This window comes from Macaca nemestrina, chromosome 7 (genome assembly GCF_043159975.1).
Source record: "Macaca nemestrina isolate mMacNem1 chromosome 7, mMacNem.hap1, whole genome shotgun sequence".
NCBI classification, from domain to species: Eukaryota; Metazoa; Chordata; class Mammalia; order Primates; family Cercopithecidae; genus Macaca; species Macaca nemestrina.
Window position 1 is genome coordinate 140,449,467 of NC_092131.1, and position 22,106 is coordinate 140,471,572.

Here is a 22,106-nt window from a genome sequence, read left to right on the forward strand (position 1 = left end):
TGAGCCTGGAACTTTCTTTCCAGAGGTCTGCTTGATCTGAGTGAAAGCTGGGACAGGCCGTCCTCTCCGAAGCATTTCCTCACTGCCTCGAAAATAACCCTCTGGATAGGACAGGCCTGATTGTGAAAGGAAATTCCAGCTCTACAGGGGACCAGTCCACACCCCTGTCCTATTGCCTAAATAATCACTTTGTGAGGCTTCCAAGAGCAGTATTTTCAGAATAGTTTATGAGAAATCTTCTGATAATATAATCTGCTCAGTGTGCAGAAAGATTGTTTTTTTTTTCATCTACCAAACACACATCTCACACACACACACACACACACACACACACACACACACACACACATTGTGGGACATTTACTGCTAATTTCAAAGAGCAGCTAATGGGTTTTTTCTTCCCCTAGTCATCTGGGATGCTGAACGATTTTAAATTGAATTGTTCCTGAAGTATTGCGAAGAGATGATTTAAATAAAACTCTCCTGCCTGCTCAGACTGTGCTTTGGGCCCTCAGCCATAGTCTGGGGTCCTGTCACAAATCCGGGCCACCATGTTGTCACTTCCCTGATCCTGAAGTGCTTGACCTGATGGGTAGCACATGTTGAGGAGTCCCCAGGACACAAGTGACATCTGCATGTTGATTTCCCTCTGCTCTAACACCAGCCAGTGCTGGGTGCACTGCAGAGGCTAGGTTGTGGGCTGAAGATCGCCACAGAGGTCCCCAGAGAAGGTAGGTCACTGCTGGCAGACAGGGCCCAGGTCTTTCTCTCTTGGTAACTCCAGGACTAGCAAGTGCCATGCCTGCAGTTGCTTTGAGAAGTGGGTGGCATCAGTCTGCAGAATGAGGGGTAGCACCATCTTGTCTCGGGAGTCAGGTGGGGGGCAAAGTGCAAGAACTCAGCTGAAATGAGGCTGCTGTGGGGTGTGGCACGTGGAAGAACAGGAACCAAAGAAATGTCAGAGACCTGGTGTTGGATTAAGTGAACCCAGCCTCAGGATTAGGTGAACTTGTCGGAAGCGCTGGCTGCTTTTCCATCTCTGTCCCTGGGAGCTTTTCCATCTCCTTAAACTCAAGTAGAAGCTGCAGCTGTGAGGACTGCCAGTGGGCCTCAGGGGAACACAAGGCCTCTAGAGAGGCTTCACTCCAGCTCCCCCACCCCTCTTTCCTGCTGAGACCCCCATCTTCTCATCCCCCCCAAATACAGGTTTCTAAGAAAGCCAGAGGAGGAAATTAGCATGAAAAAGAGAATTCTAAGTATTCTTCTGGGTTCTGTATGATCCATAAAAAACCTTCAAAAGAACTGATTTTCTTATTTCCAGATAGGTAAACCAAAGCTTAGAGATAAGTCACCCAACTTGGGACACTTTGGACAGTGAAAAAGAGTGCTAAAAAGACTTATATTTATTATCTGAAAAAAAAAATTGGTTTTATATTTTTGAACTTACAAAATAATTATACTCAAAAACTCTTAAGAATAAAATTCTTTCTTAAAAAATCAACAGACATAAACCAGGACTGGCAAGAGGCATTCTGTGGTTGCCCTGATGTAAGTGACTTTTCCAGGATCACACAGCTAGTAAGTAACAAAGTCAGGCTTCAAAGCCAACCTCATTCCGTGCTTTTACGCTGCTTCATTTTGTAAGCAAAAATTGTTGGAAGTCTCCTAGGTGTTCCAGAAGTTTCCTTCCAACCTCAAGCATGCCCCTCTTTCCATGCAGGAGGTAGACTTGTCTGCCGGGCCATGTCCTTCCTACCTAAGCTCCTGTCAGATGGCTCCCAGTTGCTGTGCTTGGGCCCAGGCTGACCACTTCCTAGGCAGTGGCATTGGAGGTGGGTGTGGCCTTGCCTCCAGGATCTCCTCGCAGCTTGTGCTTCCTGACAGCTGTGGACACTTGGCCTGACAGCAGACCTCCAGCTACCCTGACTTCCAGCAAGTGGGTGTTACTAGGCCTGGATGTCTCCATCTCAGGTCCTCTGTGTTTCTTGGTCCTTCCCTGCTCCCTCGGGTTCTGGCCGTTGCTTCTGCCTTGACTACCCGCCCTCAAGCATGACCCTGGGTCCCTGGGTATGGCTTCCTCCCTGCACAGCTTTGCTCACCCCTCCCTGACTCAGTCCAGAAATTCCTCTCTGACTGTGGTCCCTCCACCCCGCCTCCACGCCCCTATTCACAATTTGACAGTCTTTGAGATTTAATCAGCTAGTTCATTCAGCAATCCAGGTGTATACCCACCTGATTTGAAGTGATTTAGTTTAATGAAGATAATCATGTGGCCCAGGTTTTCTGGGGCAGCCCTAATTTCAACTATTCTGTCTCTTTGTCCTCACAAAAACTCTCAGGTACTAAAAATCCTGGTATTTTGGCACAGAAACATCACCTTCAGGATTGCTCATGGCACCCAGAAAACAAAAAAGAAGCAAAAATCCCTAGTCAGGCAATATGTCCCAGTTTTGGCTCAGGACATACAGGTCTCCGTTAAACCATTATTTTTTGCAACCTGGGTGAGCCTAAGAGAGAACAGCTTTTTTGTTTATTTTCTTGAATCATAATATTTCTGTCTCTAGTCCCTGTGTTTACTAAAGACACATCATGGTAGGACACATTTATTTACAAAATAAGTTTTAGTCTTATTATGCTGGCCTGGTTATTTGTATAAAGTACAGCAACAATATTATTTGCCACCTAGGCCCATTTTAACAGGCGAACATAGCAGGGACAGGCATTCTAAGAAACTGCAAGTATTGTCAGAGACGCTGACTCTCAACTGCTGTTAGATACTAGTCTGTGGTTTCTGAGTTTTTATTATTTTCTGCAATTTGGACTAAATCCTGAATTCTTTCTGGGATACAAATTCCTAAACTAACACTTTCAAAATTTTCTTCCATTTTTCTGATTTGGACTCAATGAAATTAATACTACATTATTCTTTGTAATACAGGCAGGAAAAACATATCAGACTGTCACTGCCTTTCTCTTCTGTAACTAAAAATGCTTTGAATCTAACATCTGGGTAAATTCTGTCCAATGTTAAGAGAAAGAAAAGAGGCCGGGGGTGGTGACTCACGCCTACAATCCCAGCACTTTGGGAGGCCAAGGTGGGTGGATCACCTGAGGTCTGAAGTTCAAGACCAGCTGACCAACATGGTGAAACCCCATCTCTAGTAAAAATACAAAAAATTAGCCAGGCGTGGCGGCACATGCTTGTAATCCCAGCTATTTGGGAGACTGACAGGAGAATTGCTTGAACCTGGGAGGTAGAAGTGGTAGTGAGCTGAAATCGCACCATTGCCTTCCAGCCTGGGCAAAAAGAGCAAAATTCCACCCAAAAAAAAAAAAAACCAAAAAAAAAAACAAAACGGAAGAAAAAAAAGTTAACCCTGCAAAATCTAAATATCTTTTAATATATTTAGAGGATTTTTTTTTTTTTTTTTTTTTTTGCGCTTTATACATTAAATAGGGCATTCTTAACCTGGACTACATAACTTAATAAGTTATGCATATGCCTTATATGTCCAGAAATGCCTGAAATTAAAAGCATATTTTTTGTGCATATGCATAGGTGCATTTTTTGAAGGAGGGGAAGGTTGCTGTAAGCCACAAAGTAGGTTTTTGGTCTTTGTGAACTGCATGAATCACACCCAGAAGAAACTCCCTGGCCAGCAGAATTCACTCTACAACTGCTCATTGAATGGGGGCTCTGGGGCTCCCTTGGACCCCCTGGGGTTCTGCGATCTGTCTGAGGCACGTGGCTGTGCTGCTTCATCAGCAAGACTTTGATTTTGCTTGGTCCCCTTGCTCTTGGGATCTGTAGCTTCTCTGTGATGCCTCCTTCCCTCTCTGGCCTGCAAAGTCCTTGAAACCTACTGTGGCTGCTGCTATAAATCCTGCCTTATCTATGGATGGCTGACATGACTTTCACAGTTACACAAATGGAGCAGGCAATGTGCATGCCAGGCAACCCAGGCTACTCGCATTTCAGCAAACAGTCAGTTGACACCTCTTGGTGCCGGGCACTGTGCTAGAACCTAGGTGTAGGAAGGTAAGATAAAAAACGATGACAAGACTGGTTGTGGTGGTTCAGGCCTGTAATCCCAGCACTGTGGGAGGCTGAGGTGGGTGGATCATGAGGTCCAGAGACAGAGACCATCCTGGCCAACATGGTGAAACCCCATCTCTACTAAAAACACAAAAATTAGCTGGGCGTGGTGGCACATGCCTGTAGTTCCAGCTACTCGGGAGGCTGAGGCAGGAGAATCGCTTGAACCCGGGAGGCAGAGGTTGCAGTCAGCCGAGATCACGCCACTGCACTCCAGCCTGGTGACAGAGTGAAGCTCCATCTCAAAAAAAAAAAAAAAAGATGACAAGCGGCTCTTGCCTTTGAGAGGACTCAGACAAATGAGCAACTCATTATAAGTAGTAAAAGGGCAATGATATGGAATTGTGGTCCCTATCTTGTCAGAGCTGTACAGTGACACTAACACTGTAGAAGGGTGAGCCTGCCCTGTGTTCCTCGGTGTCATCATTTACTCATCTAACAAATATTGATGGTGTGCCCATCCCATGTCAGATACTACATTAGGTCCCAGGATCCATGGCTGAGCAAACACAGACAGAGTTCCTGCCTAGGGTGGAGACAGACATAAATTAAGTCAAACCATATAAAATTATGACCGAGATGTGGGTCGTAAGGTGGGGAGACATGGCGCTATAGCAAATGTAGAGACTATGACAGGGGATGTTGGGTCTTGTCACAGGATCTCGGAAGCTTCCCTAAGGAAATGATGCCCGAACGGAGATCTTAAAGAAGGAAAAATGGGAGTTAATTGGATGAAGAGGGCAAGGACAATAAGGGAACTCCAGGCAGAAGGCACAGCATGTAGAGACCCAGTGATGAGGGGTAACTTCGTTCCTGTTAGAAAATGAAAGAAAAGCCACGGAGGCCAGAATCCAGAGAGTGAGGAGCACTGCCTAGAATGAGGCTGCAGCCAGACTGTGAAGGGGTCAGTTTGGGTTTTGGTCTATAGGTTGTTATTCAATGGCAAGCCTTCAGGATTTCTTTGAAGGTGGGGTCTTGCTCTATCGCCCAGTCTGGAGTGCAGTGGCGAGATCATAGCTCACTGTAACCTTGAACTCCTGGGCCCAAGCAATTCCTCCCCGGCCTCAACCTCCCAAGTAGCTGGGACTAGAGACGTGTGCCATCATGCTCTGCTAATTTTTATATTTTTTATAGAGACAGGGTCTTGCTATGTTGCCCAGGCTGGTCTTGGACTCCTGGGCTCAAGCAATACTTCCACCTCGGCATCCCAAAGTGCTGGGATTACAGGTGTGAGTCATTATGTACAGCCCCTTTGGGATGTTTTAAGCAGGAACATGACATGATATATGAGCAAACCATTTCAACAGGGGAGATCAGGGAAGTTTTCATGTGGTAGATAAGTGACTTTGGAGCTGACTTTTGCAAGATATATAGGAACTCAATTGTGAAAGAATAGGAAGGACCTTCATGGGAACCGGTGAAGATGGAAAATGTGGAAGAATGAAGGCGTGCAAGGTGCCTGGGGAGTGGTAAACTGCGGGTATGATGGAAGCTTCATGTCTTTGAAGGAATGACTGAGAAAGCTAAGGGAAGCCAAACCATGAAGAGCTGAAATACTACACTGGAGGGTCTAGGTTTTATCAAGTGGGAAGTCAGAATTTTTGGGAAAGGGTATAGCATGATCTTACCTGCAACTTGAGTCCTGAAATTTCCACCAGAAGTGGTCCAGCCATTTCTAGCTCCTGGCATCCATCTCCAGTTGTACAGACAGGGATTTTAAACAAGGATTGCCAGATAACTTGTATTACTGAGGAAGAAACTATTGCTTGGTTCCCCTTTTGGCATGGGAGTGTCTTTGGTCATCATTGTACGTTGGGGTTGGTTGCATTGATTCCTGTGAAACAGAAGAATTGCAAAGTCTTAATCCCACAAAGCAATGGGATCTAGACGTTCTCCTCATGTTCTGCCATTGATCATGGATGAGGCTGCACTATTGGGGGAGTCTCCGAAGCAAGCAAATGAAAGCTAAATTTATTATGCTTTTGGAAAAGTGATAGCTGCGTTGAATTCTCAAGTTTGAGATTTCTTGGTCTCTAAAACCTAGTTGGTAACTGGAACAATTCTAAACTTTCAAGTTCCCACTTCATGGAGAAATCTTAAACATCTTCCTGGGATGGCATTTGTATGGCGTGGAGAATGTGCTTGAATGGTACTAAATGGTTGAACCTCTGCAGAAGAAAGCAACCATTCTGTGAAGGGAGCTGGAAGACCAGTTTGTTAAATATACATTGTGACTTGGAATACTTACACAAGCCACGGAAATAAAGCAAAAACACGTGCTGAGCGTTTCTTCCTAGGACACACTCTGAAGGTGAAGATATAAGAGGAAATAAGTATTGTTTTGAAATTCTTGAGATATTTTCTGTATATGTAACAGTCCTTTTTGAAAACATGTGTTGTTTGAGAATTGAGGAAGATATTCTCTCCTTGAAGTGCCTGAAGGAAGGGAAAACGAAAATGGGAAGTAGATTTTGTTGAGTGTCTGATTTGTTTAGGGCATATCCCACATGTGGTGTTTTACTTACTCCTAGGACAAAGCTGCAAAGCAAGATTTACTGTACCCATTTTATGGCTGAGGTGAAGGCAGGCAATTCATAAATGGCAGGTCTAAAATTTGGATTTAGGGTTGACTGTCTCCATGTCCATGTTGTTGCATTATTCCAATTTTACAGATGAAGAACCGGAAACTAGAATTCCATTGCTTAAATAAATGATGGTGCCACCTCTCAGGTCCAGGTTGTCTGATCTATTCACCGTATTGCCTCTGGGGAATAATGGAGTGAAACCCAAATCATCATAATAATACTAACTAATGTTTACTGAGCGTGGTGCTAAACTGCATAGATTTTTATCTCATTTAACTGTCATAACCACCCTGTCAGGTAGGTGCTTGTATAATTCCCACTGTCTAGAAGAGGAAACTGAGGCAGGGAGCTGAAATAATTTAGCCATGCTCACATAGCCAGCACAGGCTAGATATGGGATTCAAACTTGTACATTCTGTCTCTAAAACCTGTGACCAAAGCTCCATTGCCACACAGCCTGGCTCTCAACAACCCACCCAGAGAAGCTCTTTGAAAGAGCTCTCCCTGCTCCCACTGAGATGATGCTTGTGTTTCTCACTAAGTTTCCTTTTATATCCATTTTGTCCTGCATATAAAGATACGGCTTACGTATGTCATATCAGGCTGTAGGAAATGCCATCCGTGTGTTCCCCTTGACCAGCTCCTAATTCAGAAGGTTTCGTTCTAAGTATCCTGTAAGAATTTGAGTAAGCTTAATTTACAGGGCCATAAGCCATAAGACACAGTTTCTTTTTAGATAGGTTTCATTTACTGACTTGCAGGATAGATGACTCATAAATAAATTGCTCCTTTTCCTTGTCGATTTCTGTCCCTATCTTTGGGAATGCATGGTTGCCTTAAATATCCGCAAAGAAAAGAAATTGGATTCTGTGTTAGTGGCACTGCTGGTTCTCTCTGTCTCTCTCTCTCTCTTTCTCTCTCTGTCTCTCTGACACATTCTGAATATTTTACCCCTTTTTTTCCAGCATGGAAATCTTTATAGTCCTAATAGAATTATTTCTTGTATGGTGCTTTATGCAAAATGGCATTATTAATATTAAAATGATAAATATTGTGACTCCTGAACTGATGTGTTTTGATCACACTTTAACTGTGGCAAAACACTTTTTTAAGATCCTTTCAAATGTTGTTATAACCCTATATTCACATGCCTACACAGATATGGGTCATGTGGGCTGACATTTAAAAAGATGAAACCCAACTAATTCTCCCACAATAGTCTTTGATATAAATTACAAGAGAACAACAAATTGTTTTGCTTCTGATGAATGTAGGGTAGGTATGTTTCAAAAGAAATGTTAATCTTTGCTTTTCAAGAGGGAAGTCTTAAAATGGATTTTTGGACCTTGGCTCACAAAGCTGAATTTTTATGTTAACCTGGCCTTAACCATGCCAGACAGAGTCTCCCTCAGTCATTGGGAGACAGAACCATGCACAGTGCTTGCTGCATCATCGCAGTCTGATGGAATAAAATGAGTTTAGGGCCAGGGATCAGGAGGCACAATCGCTGACACCAGCTTAGTTACTAACAGAAGAGCTGAATGACTGGGACAACTTCCTTCCCCCAGTGCCTCCATTTCCCCATCTGCACAATGAAGGACTGGAATTAGGTGGTTACCAAAGACTCTCTGGCACTAACATTTCATGATTCTATGATAATGGCCACGGGGGAAGTCCACAGAGGCCTCCTTCTTAAATGCTTAATGTAGAATTAGTACTTTATCACTTTTTCAATTACTAGCCTCTCTAGTTTTTCTTTGGAAGGAGCAAGAAAAAAACGAAGTACAAGAAATGATAGGTCTTGTTATACCTGAAAATATTGATAATATAAAAAATATTCCTTATACTGCGTGTTGGTGAAAAACATGGGTATCCGTACAGAGCTAGGTCCTCTGCTGTTTCTAACCTTTAACTCACAAAGAAAGGATTAATTGTCCCATTTTACAATGAAGAAACTGAATTTCAGAGATGTAAACTCACTCGCCCAAACTTGTAACGCCACTAGAGAGGAAAAGCCTGGTGTACAGAACTCCACACTTGAGCTTGGCTGCTGTCTCCACAGCCAGCCTGTCCTAACATCTGTGGGGATTAGGGCAAGAGAGCAAATGGACACCATTTATCTAAATATTTCTAAGTCAACCTTCATGTTTTCCCCATGGGGGCCTTCTTTACAAGGTATACATATGTGCCATTGTCATACTCTACTCCTCAGAATCCAGGTTAGTAGCAGCGTTTCCTGCCCTCTGATCTAGCTCATATGAGTTATCTCAGCTGTCCTTCATCGGCCTTTGGTGAGCTGGAAGACTGGGCATTTCGTAGCTTCATGTAACCACAGCTACTGACTAACGACCCACATGTCTTTAGCTCTTATATTAGTTTCCTGTGGCTGCCATAACAAATGATCATCTACTGCGTGGCTTAAAACAATAGGAATTTATTCTCTCATAATTGTGGAGTCCAGAAGTCCAACACCAAGACATCGGGAGGGCTTCCTCTAAAGGCTCTAGGGGAGAATCCTTCTTTGCCTCTTCCAGCTTCTGGTAGCTCCAGGGGTTGCTTGGCTTGGGGATGCATGTCTCCAGCATCTGCCTCTGTTTTCATGTAGCCTTCTCCCTGCATGTCTGAGCGGCAAATCTCCCTCTGCCTTTCTTTTATAAGGATACCTGTCATTGGATTTAGGGCCTCAGAGGATCTCATCTCAAGATCCTAAACAAAGAGTCCAGCAAAGACTCTTTTTCCAGAGAAGGTCATATTTGTAGGTTCTGGCAAATAGGTTATGGACATATCTTTTGGGGACCACCATTTAACCCAATACAGTTCTGGATGCCACCAGCTGGGCTCAGCCAGGGATAGGGAGATCATTGGATGTGCACAGGCATAGATGAGGCCAAAAGAAACATGGGAAAGAATCACAGTATGCCGAGAAGGAGCAGGAGATGAACTTGGGGAAGGAAAGGAACGTTTACTGGGGAGAGCTGCAGCAGTTGGCACACCAGGGCCCAGTGCTGTGGCATGAAAGCCCAAATACATTTCAACAGTCAAAGTGCATTAAGTTTCTACTCTGTGAGGTCCTACGGGAGAAGTCAAGACATTTCAGCCAATGCTGAGGCCCATGGTTTGCAGATTGGTGACAGGAATAGCAAAGAAGAAAGAACCCTTTTGTGATAGTAATTCAGTTGGTCCCAGGATGCAAACCATGCTGGGACCTTGGTAACATTACAATGGTGAAGGCTGGCAGGAAGCCATGTTGCAGTCAGATGGTGGCTGAAGAAATGATTTCCAATCCAAAATACAGCTCAGCAAAGGATAGAGCCATAAACACTAAGCAAGGGAGGCCAAGTATTAGATTAATCATTGATAAATGATATCATTAGTCATATTAAAAGGTACCATTGATCAGATATTTACTGTGTATCAGGAGGTTCTGTGCTAAACATTTTTACTGAGATCAATTTATTTAATGCTCACAACAGCCTATGAGGTAGGCGCTATTTTTTAGGGAAAATATGAGACTTGGAAACATTAAAGAACTTACCTAAATCCCACAGCCATTGTGGGGCAGAGCTAGTATTCAAAATCTGGATGACTTGAGTGTTTCTTTCTTTAGTCCTTGACTGAGCAAATGGGTGGAGATCTGCCCATATCTGGCAGGGGCCAGCCAGTGCCTAGGAGTACAAGGGGATGCTAAGTAAGTCTCTGGGAGGGGAGACATAAAAAACTAGGGCCTCCATCAAGCACGCTGGAGTTCACAATGGAGCCTCAAGCTGGGGACTAGTCAAGGAAGCCAGCCAGACCAGTTGGCGTGGACTGAGGTAGGAGGCTGGTCCTGCAGACTCAGCTATGGGCTAGCCCTGGAGATGGCAGCAGCTGTGTGTAGGGGCTTTCATGCCCCAGAGCTTGCTCCTTGTTCATGGAATAGTGGTGAAAGTAAGGCAGGCATTCTTGCAAAGGAAGCAGCTCAATGATTGGGAGTGAGGAGACTGTCTCTCTACTAGGAACTTCCTGAAGCAGGGTATGGGCTATTTTGGTTCTTCCTGTTTCCAATTAAGATCAGCTTAGGAGCAGATTGGAGGCAAGGGAATGGGCCAGGGGGATGGGCCTCAGTGCCCCCAGCCCTGAGAGAGTAGAGAGGAAATGAGGTGGCAGCTGACAGACCCAAGTCTATGTGCATGTGTGCGTCCATCAAGGGATGGAGGGAGATGGGGGACTTGACTTTTTTTTTTTTTTTTGATAACCCAGTTACGGGCAGGGGACTCTGACTGCAATTTCTCATAAGTTTGCCTCTGGCTTCCACATCCTACCATCTCAGAGTCTTTGTCTTCCCTGTGTAAAAAGTTAAGGCATGTACAAGTTCAGAGAATTTCTCAAAATGAACTTATTAGCACGTTAGTTGTATAAATAAGTATTTTAATTTTTGTGGTGCACATTAAAGTTGGTGGATGGGAGACTGTCAGAATTCTTAATCGTTATGAAATATGCTCTTAATAATCAGTCTTATTAAATCTAAATGAAATGCCTGTATGAGGCCCTATTTTAGTATTTTCTGAACTCACTGCAGCTTTTTTATCTCAAACAGCAACCACAGTCATTCTAAATCATCATCAAATTAACTATTTATGTTCCCCTTCACAAATGTTCCCTTTCTCCCCCTGCTCTGCCTCTCCACCAGCCTCTCCACAAATCTCCTGTTTTATGAAGAAATAATCAGCTCTTGCAGCTCAGCGGCGGGCACCCTTTGTGCGCTGGAAGGGAGATCCAGTCATGGGGCAGAGCGATCCCCTGAAGCTCCAGTAGTGCAGGGGAAGCATCTCCTCAGAGGAGGCTATTCCTGAATGAGAAGCCCTTGGCGTCAGGGAGCAAGAGAGTATGCCCACTGGAGCGCAGCCTTTGTAGAGAGACATCTGATGGCTCCCTTAGTCAGCTTCTCTTGGCAGAAGGCCAGTGAAAAGGTAACGCCTCATCTCCATTCCCTTCAGATGTGATTTGGAGGAAAGAAGCTGACCAGTTTTTCAAGACCTTTTCTGTTCTGCCTTTTGGAAGCATAGCGGAAGTTTTCCAATGCAGAGATATGAGTTGGCCAAAACCATGGTGGCAGATACAATGCAATGTCATTTCAAAGTCTGGAGAAGATCATGAAAGAGTTGCACCCACAATCTTCTAAGATGCAGGGAGGAAGAAAACTCAGAGGTGACACCTTCTTTGTATGGACAAATTTCCCCTCCCCTTACTTTGGGACAGTAAGTTGGATTTTTACTAGAAGAAAAGGAAAGAGAGAATGGCGTAGTGTGATATGAGAGCGTGCAGAGTACAGGTTTCTTATCCTACGATGACTATCATCTTGCCCTAGCCCCTGCAGGAGGCTGGCACCATCCTGGGAGCCCCGTGCTGTGGGTAGGGAAATGGAAGAGATCTGCCCAGCTTCATTCAGCCTTTGCCACCCTCACTTCCCTCCATTCATCAGGACAGCCTAGGCCAGGAGCCTCCCTTTCTTCAGCCCTTCTGCCTTCTGTTGTTACTCTGTTCTTTTTCCAAGGGTGGAGCTGAAGCTGGACCTTTGGTCAGGGCCATCACTTTCAGGTCCATTAGTGGCAAATGGTATAGGGGCCAGCTAGATATGAAAAAAGCTTTACATTTTTCTATGGAAATGTCATTTAGCAGTAAGTACAATGGACACCAAAGCTCGCCTACTTGAAAAAGAGGGATATTCTCCCAGGAGGAGGCAGAAGGAGGGAGTTAGAGAAAGTCTCAGCACCACCAACACTGTTCCATCCCACGTGGGGAGCTTAATTAAGGCCAGGGGTAGTGAAGCCACTTTTCCAAAGTGACACAGCTGTTAGCACAGAATCTAAACCATTTGGCATAGCTCCTGGTTCTGAACATAGGATCTCTATGACCTTATGGGAAACGATTTCCTCTCCTTCCTCCTCCGTCCAGCCTTTCCTAATCACTCCTCAATATGTCTGGGCTCTGTTTTGGCATCTGAGCCGCAGGGGGATTTTTGGGGTTTGGAAGGAGCTTCCACTGTGATGGCAGATCTGGGTTTGAATCCCACATCTGCCACTCACCATCGAGTGACCTTGGTCAAATGAGATAACCTTTCCGGGTCTCAGTATTCTCATCTTTAAAATGGAGGTAATAACATCTTCCTCATCAAATTAAATGACAAAATGCATGTGAAATTCCTGACGCATGATAGGTGCTCAGTAAGTGCTACTTCATTCTTTCCTTCCACAAGAACGAATGTAATCAATTTAGGAACAGGATTCTGGACTGTGTTTGGCATCATTTACATGCTGCCATTACACAAACAAAGATGTTTGAGCCTGCAGTTGGCACTACTTTTTTGTAAACTGAAGTTGTCATTAAACTGAAATGAACACAGTATGTCAAGTTCAGCTATTTTTACAACAGGGAGAAAAACGCATGTCACTTAAGGACATAGCCCCCATCACAAGGAGCTGGGAAGGCACATTTCTGAACACCGACATGAGGCAAACCAGGGGCTTTTTGTAAGTTCAGCTGTGCCCTGTGAATGTGATGGTTTCTGTTCTCTGTCGTGGCTCAGATGGGCCAGAAGCCCAAAACAAAACGGTGGCATACCCTCTGCGGGCCTTGCAGGTGGCCAGTTGCCAGAATGCACCTGAGTCCTGGTTCTTCTCAGTCTCATATCTGGGATCCTCACATCTGAGCAACGTTGTAGACTAAGTTTCTTCTAATCATTCATTCTTTCATCAGACATTTACAAATATCTGCTTTAATCCTAAGCCCAGGGGACACAACAATTATCATAGAGCACCGAATAACCAAAATGTGTACAAAGTAATATTGCACTTAAATGATAGAAAGTGACATTGAAATAGGTAAAATAACCAAGCAACAATCGAAAACAATTGCATGTCAGCAAATCAGGAAATGGCTTTCAACAATGGTCATTTAGAAGGGAGAACTAGGTTTTGCTGCAATCACCTATACAGCAATGGAAAAAGAATTGGATTGCAACTCGGGGTAGTTAGGTTTAAATCCTAACTTTTGGTTCTGGATAAGTACTTTGTTTGAGCCCCAGTTTCCTCCTGTGTAAAACTGGAACTATAAATACTTTCCTTATGGTATTTTCATTAAGAAGATTAAAGTCAGTAAGGTTCTTGGAAACACCTAGTACAGGGCCTGATACATAACAAGTGCTTGGTGAACGGAGGCTGAAACTGAATTTGGAGAGGCTGCAGCGAGGGTCAGAAGCTTCAAACAAATCTCACATCAGATAAGGTTCAGGCAGCGTGACTTAGAGCAGATGGCTCTTCAATTATCCAAATTAAATTGGATGAAAAATTCACCCTGGAGATTTTTAGGTGAATTTAAATCCTGTGTCTCCTTTTCAGTGTTTTAGCTCCTTCCCTTGCCCACCCACTGTGTAGAGTTGTTTTTCCTTTAATTTCCTCAACATTTGCCTCTTTCAAACTCCAAGGGGAACTCTTTTGTTCTTGTGGGCCTAAACTCTTCATTGACAAAGGAATTAGGAAGTCTATGGGCCAGGGAAGTGAATCTACTTTGAAGCTTCATAATTAGTATCTGCCTCAAATAGCTTCTTCTAGTGCCTATTTAAAACAGAAACCAACTTGTTCTCAACTCCCTTGATTACCCTCCTGCCTTTTGCCCCTTCCATAAAACAATGATTGTTTATTTTAATTGATACCAGAAAGTCACAGAATCATAGGATTAAAATGATAATAAGTGATGGTCAGGGCCCGGCAGGGTCTGGTGTCCTGGGACTCCTTGTCCAGTGCTCTCCTTCCTCACACAGTCTCTGCTCCGCGTTCAGGTGCTCACTTAGTCTTACCCCCCACCCCACCCTCCTCAGCCCCTCCCTGTATTGGACACATGCCTCATTCACTTACAACTGATACAAGGAACCCATCTGAAATGTATTCTGCAAGCACAGGATCAGTGCATCCTCATTTCCCCTGAGTGAACTTATCAAAACCTATGATTGTTTTATTGCCTTCTTCTCATTGTCATCGATACTGTCATTCTTAAAAAAAAAAAAAAAAAAAAAAAAAAAAAAACTTCTGCAATTACATAGCAATGTTTGCTTTTCAAGGCACTTTTGTATACATTATTCCAGTTGATCCCCAGAAAACCTTGTGCAGTAGGTGTGGTATGATTATCTTTGCTTTATAGACGTGATAAAAACACAGATTCCCCTCAGCTCACACAGCAAGGCCAAGATGGAGCACCCACACCTCTGATGGCAGGCCGGGCCTCTGCACTACACCTCTCTCTAGGCACCAGAGCTCCTCAGGGAAACTCAAACACCAGCTCTTGCCATCGTTTTCTGAAATTCCTCTTTAGCTAATTCCACCACCCCCATGTACACTTGCAGGCCTCTTTCTTCCAGGAATGATTATGCAGAAAATGGGAACTGACAGTGATAGATGGACTTTTCCATTTTCTGCTAACGTGGCTATGAAGTCAGAACCCATTTTAATGAATGTCCATTAAGGTCAAATTTGGAAAGCAGGTATTAAGAGTCATTGCCGCTAATTACACCCTAAGAGCTCTATTTGTATTTTCAAATTGGATAAAAAGGTTAGTAAAATGGAACGTTACAGCACAGGCTGACTCCCGGCTTGCTCTCCAAGTTTTCGGAAATGATCGGCTGCCCAGACTTGCTGAGAAATAATGTTCTGTCTTATTCTTGCCTCGTGCCTCACAGGTGAGCCAGCGCCATGAGGAGTGGCTGCCTCTTGAATCCTGTCAGTCTCCGGCAGATCCGATTACATCTGGGGCCCTTAAGAGTACTTCAAGCAAACGGCGCTGGTCTATTTTAATCCTGCTCCTTCTAGAAACCAGAAACTGTAAGGAGAGTCTTCCTGCTGACAGGTGGCTCCATAAAAGTCGTCCATCTGCTGCTAATTATGGCAGAAAGAAAATTCACAGAGCCGAGTTTTCAGTTTATTTGCTAAAGATCTCCAAAGGTGTAACTGTCTTCCCAGATCACAAGGCCATTCACAGCATTACATCTAGAGCGCTTGTTAATTATTTAAATAATTTACAACCCGGGGTGGCAGCGAGCATTTAACAGAAGTCTGGCTGGGTGAGGATGGGTTTGATGGTTGATCATGGCAGAGGAGGAGAATCTGTTTTCACAGCTCACAGAATCTAGACTCGTGGGGTTTTGTTTTTCTCCTTACCATTCTTTCCAAGGGAAACTCAAAAAGGGGCAGAATTAGGCATATTTTAAACTTGATTGCTTTGATTCCCAAACTCGAGTTCATCTCTCTCTGTTCTTTATGGTTTCATCTACAAAATGGGTACAATCTCTCAACTGTTTTACTCAGAAGGCTTTTGTGATCTTGGAATAGGATAATTTATTTAAAAGTGCCTTGTATAGCGTAATATATAAAGAATTTTAGGTCCATGGAATAAATAGAAATGAGTAAGTCTGATAGGTCAGATGACAAAATAATTTAATAATAAAAGACAGATATTCTTCCCTTCCCTGTAGTTTTCCTTTCCTTCTCCCATCCAGATACCAGTAGAATTTAAAAGTTGCTTCCTTATTTTTGTTCTTAAAGAATTATATGTGTATATACATATTTCTCTTTTTCTTTCTGCAACAATAGCCTTACATTGTAGTTTAGTCATGGGTTTATGGATCCATCTCCCTTTGCTAGACTGGGAATGATTTGAGGATGGCAACAATATCTTATTCATAGTTAATGCTCCCAGTACCTAGCAGGGCCTGAAACATTGTAGATGTTCAATATATGTTTAATTGAAGAGCCTTGACATTAAGCAAATGAAACAGAGGTGATTTTACTTTATGATGAAGTTATAGTCAATATTAAGCTTAATTAGTGGCACTAAATCTGTCAAATTCAATCATTTTTGACGTATTTGATGATTTTTCTGCAGGTGCTAGAAATACTATAAAATGCGTTTTAAAAGACGTATAGCTTCAAGTTGGGTGTGATGAACTGGAACCCTCCTAATCTGTTCTGTAGGTTCTGTCCTTGAGCATTACACAGAACCTTACATACGACTCTGGTTTGCAGGTATAAAATGAAGGTAGGATTGGGTTAACCACATGACCTAAGTTACGTCAAATACTCTGATGGCTATAACGTGGAAGTCAGAAATTGGTCGCTAGTTGAATGATTTGCAGAGAATATACAGAAAATACACAAATCAAATGAAGTCATTGCATATGAAAATGGTAGAACAATGAGGCAATCGTGAGGTCAAATGCTAGGGTCCATGTCATGAGACAAAAGCGGTGCTAGGTCCCTCCTGACTCCATCTGGCCCATTTTTTTTTGCATTATATTTGGATGTCCTTTTACCTAGATAATATTGTTGGAATATAATTCATATAGTTTTCTATATATTCAAGTTCTCATAGAAGGCAGGTTAGGAAAATAAGTTTTGATAAAAATGACATAAAACAGCCCAAAACAATGAAGAAGTCTAAAAAAGTGACTAGAAAAGAATTGGCTGGGATAGTGAAAAGATTTTTATTGCAAAATGTCCTATTAGATAAATCTGGTTGCATTTGCTGTTGATTTTATTTTTAAAATGTTTTATTCTGCCACTGTTCTTTGCAGACTTTCTACTTCTGGTTTTTCAATGTTTCTCTATTCTTTGAAATGTTACATGCATATGGAAGCGGCAAAGTGGGCACTAGATTGGAATAGGCCTCTCAAACCCTACCATTGCTTGGATCTCAGTTTTGAATTAATTACCTAACTTACTTTGCCTTTAATACTTCCTGTTCCGGTCTTGCCAACTTCTTACCTTGTGACCCAATCCTTTGAAGCTGAGCTTCACTTGGTCTCATTTCTCTGTGCATTTCTTGGTTGCTTTCCTTGATCTCTCCCTCTAAATAGATCTATTTTCTAGATCTCTCTCAGCAAGCTCTCAAGCCTGCTGGGCAACCTCTTCTGGCCTGGCTTGGCCTTTGAAAGCATCACGTCTTTCCTGGTCCTTCTGGCCCCTTAAATAGGACTTGGCAAGACACTAGGTGGCTAAACTTCATGTTATGGGAACTTTTGGTTACAGCCAGACTTCAATGAGTCTTCCTCCAATCTCTCTCACTTTTCACAGTTTTTCCATTCTCCATTTTACTGTTGCATAAGTTCCCATGGCAGGATTTTCCAAAATCTGGTTGTGCTCAAAGCCTTGTATATTTGATTGAAAGAAACATTGCCATGGCTCTTTCTTCTTCCTTTTCCTATAGCTAATTGTAAGACTTGAAGAAAATGAAAAGGGGCTCCTACTTGGGAAAGAGCTGGAGAATTTTTGACTCATAGTCTGTATAACATGAACTAATGTATATTATACATTGTTGTATGATATTCCTTATTGACATTGTCTTTCTAAATATATGGTTGATTCCATAGAAGGTAAATACTTCTCTCTTCTCTCTCTCTCAAGTTTAACACCATGCCTGCACATACCGTAGGATCATTAAGTATTTTTTTCTTTTTATATATATTTTTATTTCAATAGCTTTTGGGGTACAAGTGGTTTTTGGTTACATGGATGAATTGTATAGTGGTGAAGTCTGAGATTTTAGTGTACCCATCACCCAAGTAGTATACATGGTATCCAATGTATACTTGCCGCCTCCCTTCTGAGTCCCCACAGCCCATTATATCACTTGTATGCCGTTGCATACTCATAGCTTAGCTCCCACTTATAAGTGACAATATATGGTATTTGGTTTTCCATTCCTGAGTTACTTCACTTAGAATAATGGCCTCCAGCTCCATCCAAGTTGCTGCAAAATACATTATTTCATTCTGTTTTACAGCTGAGTAGTATTCCATGGTGTATATTTAACACATTTTCTTTATTCACTCATTGGTTGATGGGCACTGGGTTGGTTCCATATCTTTGCAATTGTAAATTATGCTGCAATAAACACATGTGCGCCGGTGTCTTTTTGATATAATGGCTTCTTTTCCTTTGGGTAGATACCCAGTAGTGGGATTGCTGGATTGAATGGTAGATCTACTTTCAGTTCTTATGCAGTGCACACATTCTGCCTCTTCACCACATCCACCTTGACATCTATTGTTTTTTGACTTTTTAATAATATCCATTTTTGCAGGAATAAGGTCATATCTCATTGTAGTTTTAATTTACATTTCCCTGATGATTAGCGATGTTGAACATTTTGTCATATATTTGTTGGCCATTTGTAAATCTTCTTTTAAGAAATGTCTATCCATGTCATTTGTCCACTTTTGATGGGATTTTTTTTTTTCTTGCTGATTTGTTTATTTGTTTGAGTTACTTGTATATTCTGGATGTCAGTGTAAGATCATTAAGTATTAACTATAAAAGTCACCATGGTCTGTCCACTAACTCACACTTGAGTGTTATTGTTACCACCAAACAGCTGCTGAGAATCATATATTCTTATCTCTTCATTTTGTAAAGATGAGATACCTTTGTAAATCAAGGCCAGTGAGGTTATACTTTTGTTTTTCAAGAAGAATTATTAATGAGAGTGTGCCAATAACCCTAACATGGTGTAATGATGGTCTATGTCATCCTGAATAAATAAACAATTATTTGGGGGTGATTTTGTGTTTTAGCAAAGATTATTTCTGTGATTAAGTGAATTATATATGCAAAATATTTTTTGGCAGTTATATTCTTAACACTCCAGTGTGCAGCTTGATGTTTTGAGAAAATACCTCCATTGTTACTACTCTGTGGAGCTTTCGCCAAGGTACATTTTGCTTTGCTAGTGTAGAAATGGCCTTTCTGTGGCCACTAAGGATTTCTTGGCAATCCTGAATCAAAATGTCCTTGCCAGAACCTAATTTGGGGAATTGCATCTTTTTCCCACTAATTAACTCCATTGTTTCAATTAGGAAAGAACGATTCCTTCCAGCCCAGAACACTGTCTCTGAACAGGAAGATGGCTTTGAAATGCTTTCACAATGAAGGTAAGGATTTGTTGCATTAAGCTCACCCAGCATCTCTTGTGGCCAGAATTTCAAGGTGGCTGACCCTGTTTTTTGAGCGAGAATATGTTGGAATCAGAGGGTTATATAGAGTTGGAAGTTATATCAAAGGAATGCAGGGGAAGCTAAAACGATCTTATTGTTCCCATTTGATGGATGAAGGCTCCCTGAAGTCAAGTATCCAGGCTCATCACAGTTAGAAAGTGGAAGAATCAAGTTGAGAGCATAGGTCTGTTCTCTCCTTGGATAGATAGACTAGTTCTAACTGACTCAAGTGAATGTCACATCATTAAAATTGATTTCCTTAGAAGTGTAGTAACTAGCTGAGTTAATCAGTCATAAATTCTAAAAGCCATATCAGCCACTTGACTCTCATGGTACATGACTGAAGTGATACTTTTCACCTAGAGTAGACAGCATAGTCAGCAGTCTGTGATCTTTGGCTAGGAAATCTAAAATTACTTCCTCTCTGTTAATGCAAATTATTATAATTAACATCAGTGATGTATTTAATTGCTATTTGTAAAAGCTACTTTCTATCTGCATTAAGGTTTGAAAAATAGCTATAAATATTTTGGTGGCTTGTGACAGTAAATTAATTGCAGTACTGACTTAAGAATGATTTAGAACCTTGTTAATCTATTGGCTCATTTTTCCAAATTACTTTGCCCCTTAGCCAGAAAAAAGAGAAGTTACCAAAGATACCTTTGCCTTTGACAGATGTTTCTTATTTGTTATCCCCATATTGAATACTTTAATGTTCAGGGAGAATGGTCGAATGTAAAAGATGCTTATTTGGCCTTTCAGAAGAGGCTCTAGGAGCTGATGGGAGGAGGAATAATATTAACTTACCCTTTCCTATTCTCATAAGAGTTCTTGTCTCATGTCACCCTTGGAGTGTTAACTGAGCACAAGACACAGGATCCGGGGTGGGACACATGTTCCATTCAGCTCAAAATACGCTCTAACAGCATATTTTGCTTCAACAGCATATTGAAGATTGTCAATGCTAACATCAAGAGGGTAGGAACAGAAATCAAACAACCTCTCCTACATCTTTAGTCTAAGTCTATATTATCCAGCTATTAATTTACAGGGTATCATCTCAGCTAATATGTCATTTTGAATCAATAAGTTCCCTGTTTTGATTCCTAGCTGTGTGAAGAAACATTGCCTTTTATTTATTTGCTCTGAATCTACACTTATAAAAACTCCATGTACTGTTATTTATCCTGATGTCACTGGTTTAATTAGGCAAGAATGGGAATACGCAAAGGCACCTGGCTGATGGTCCAGCCAGTGCTGAAGGTAGTCATCATGAGAACACCATGTCCAGGGTATTGTTTTCCATTGTTTCCAAAATTGCTAGTCTTTGGGGCACTGAGAATTGAAGCAAATGTTCCCCTCCCAATATTGTATTTTGTCACCAGCATCCAACTAGCACTACTAATATTCAAATTCTCATTCTTACTCAGTATTTCCTTCCTAGTGTTGTCTAGTATTTGGCTGATTTTTTTGTAGCTGTGCATTGACAAATATTTTTTGGTAATAATGATTACAAAGTCTGTAATTTGCCATCTTTTTCTTATCTATTAGGAGAAGATCTTCCTATTTAAGATTTATAGATTAAGTACTATTTAAAAGATTGGACTATATTGTAAGAACCTTGTATTAGTCAGCTCTCACACTGCTGTGAAGAAATATCCAAGGCTGGGTAATTTATAACAGAAGGAGGTTTAATTGACTCACAGTTCCACATTGCTAGGGAAGCCTCAGGAAAGTTACAATCATGGTGGAAGGCAAAGGAGAAGCAGACACCTTCTTCACAGGGCAGCAGGATGGAGTGAGTGCAAGCAGGGGAAATACCAGATGCTTATAAAGAAAGCCATCAGATCTTGTGAGACTCACTCGTTGTCATGAGAACAGTATGGGGGAAACCGCCTCCATGATCCAATTACCTGCACCTGGTCTCACCCTTGACATGTGGGGATTATTACAATTCAAGGTGAGATTTGGGTGGGGACACAGAGCCAAACCATATCAAACCTTGAGGGCAAGGAATAGTTGACTTCATAATTTTATACCTAGTGGTGCCTAAAATAGTACCTAAAATATGGTAGATACATGATCCAAATTCTCTAAATTAGAATGAATGACTGTGGCCTTTTGTGATTATCAACATATTGTCTAATGGTGAGATCAATTTTGGATGGAGAAATTCAATTTTGGAAAAGATGCTGACACATAGTAGTGAAAGATGAGGTCATTTGTAACTTCAGTGGGTGGTTCCTTATTTCATTCACTTAACAAATATTGATTGAACCCCTATTAGGTTCTAGGTGTTGGGCTAAGTTGAAGGAAACTAGAATGTGGTTTGAAATTCCTTTGGGGGCACTGAATTACATTTTTAAATACATTTTAATTATTATATCTCAACAGCGGTATAATTTAC

General features: G+C 41.9%; 1 protein-coding gene across 1 annotated transcript in view; it reads left to right on the forward strand.

The window, feature by feature from the left end:
* LOC105489235 (uncharacterized) overlaps positions 1-22,106 on the forward strand; it is a 70,497-nt gene that overhangs the window by 42,659 nt on the left and 5,732 nt on the right. The window contains exons 4-5 of the mRNA XM_071099251.1: positions 15,392-15,558; positions 19,562-19,636. Of these exons, the coding sequence (XP_070955352.1) occupies positions 15,392-15,558; positions 19,562-19,634 (240 nt within the window). The 3' untranslated portion in view covers positions 19,635-19,636. The remainder of the gene's footprint in view (positions 1-15,391; positions 15,559-19,561; positions 19,637-22,106) is intronic.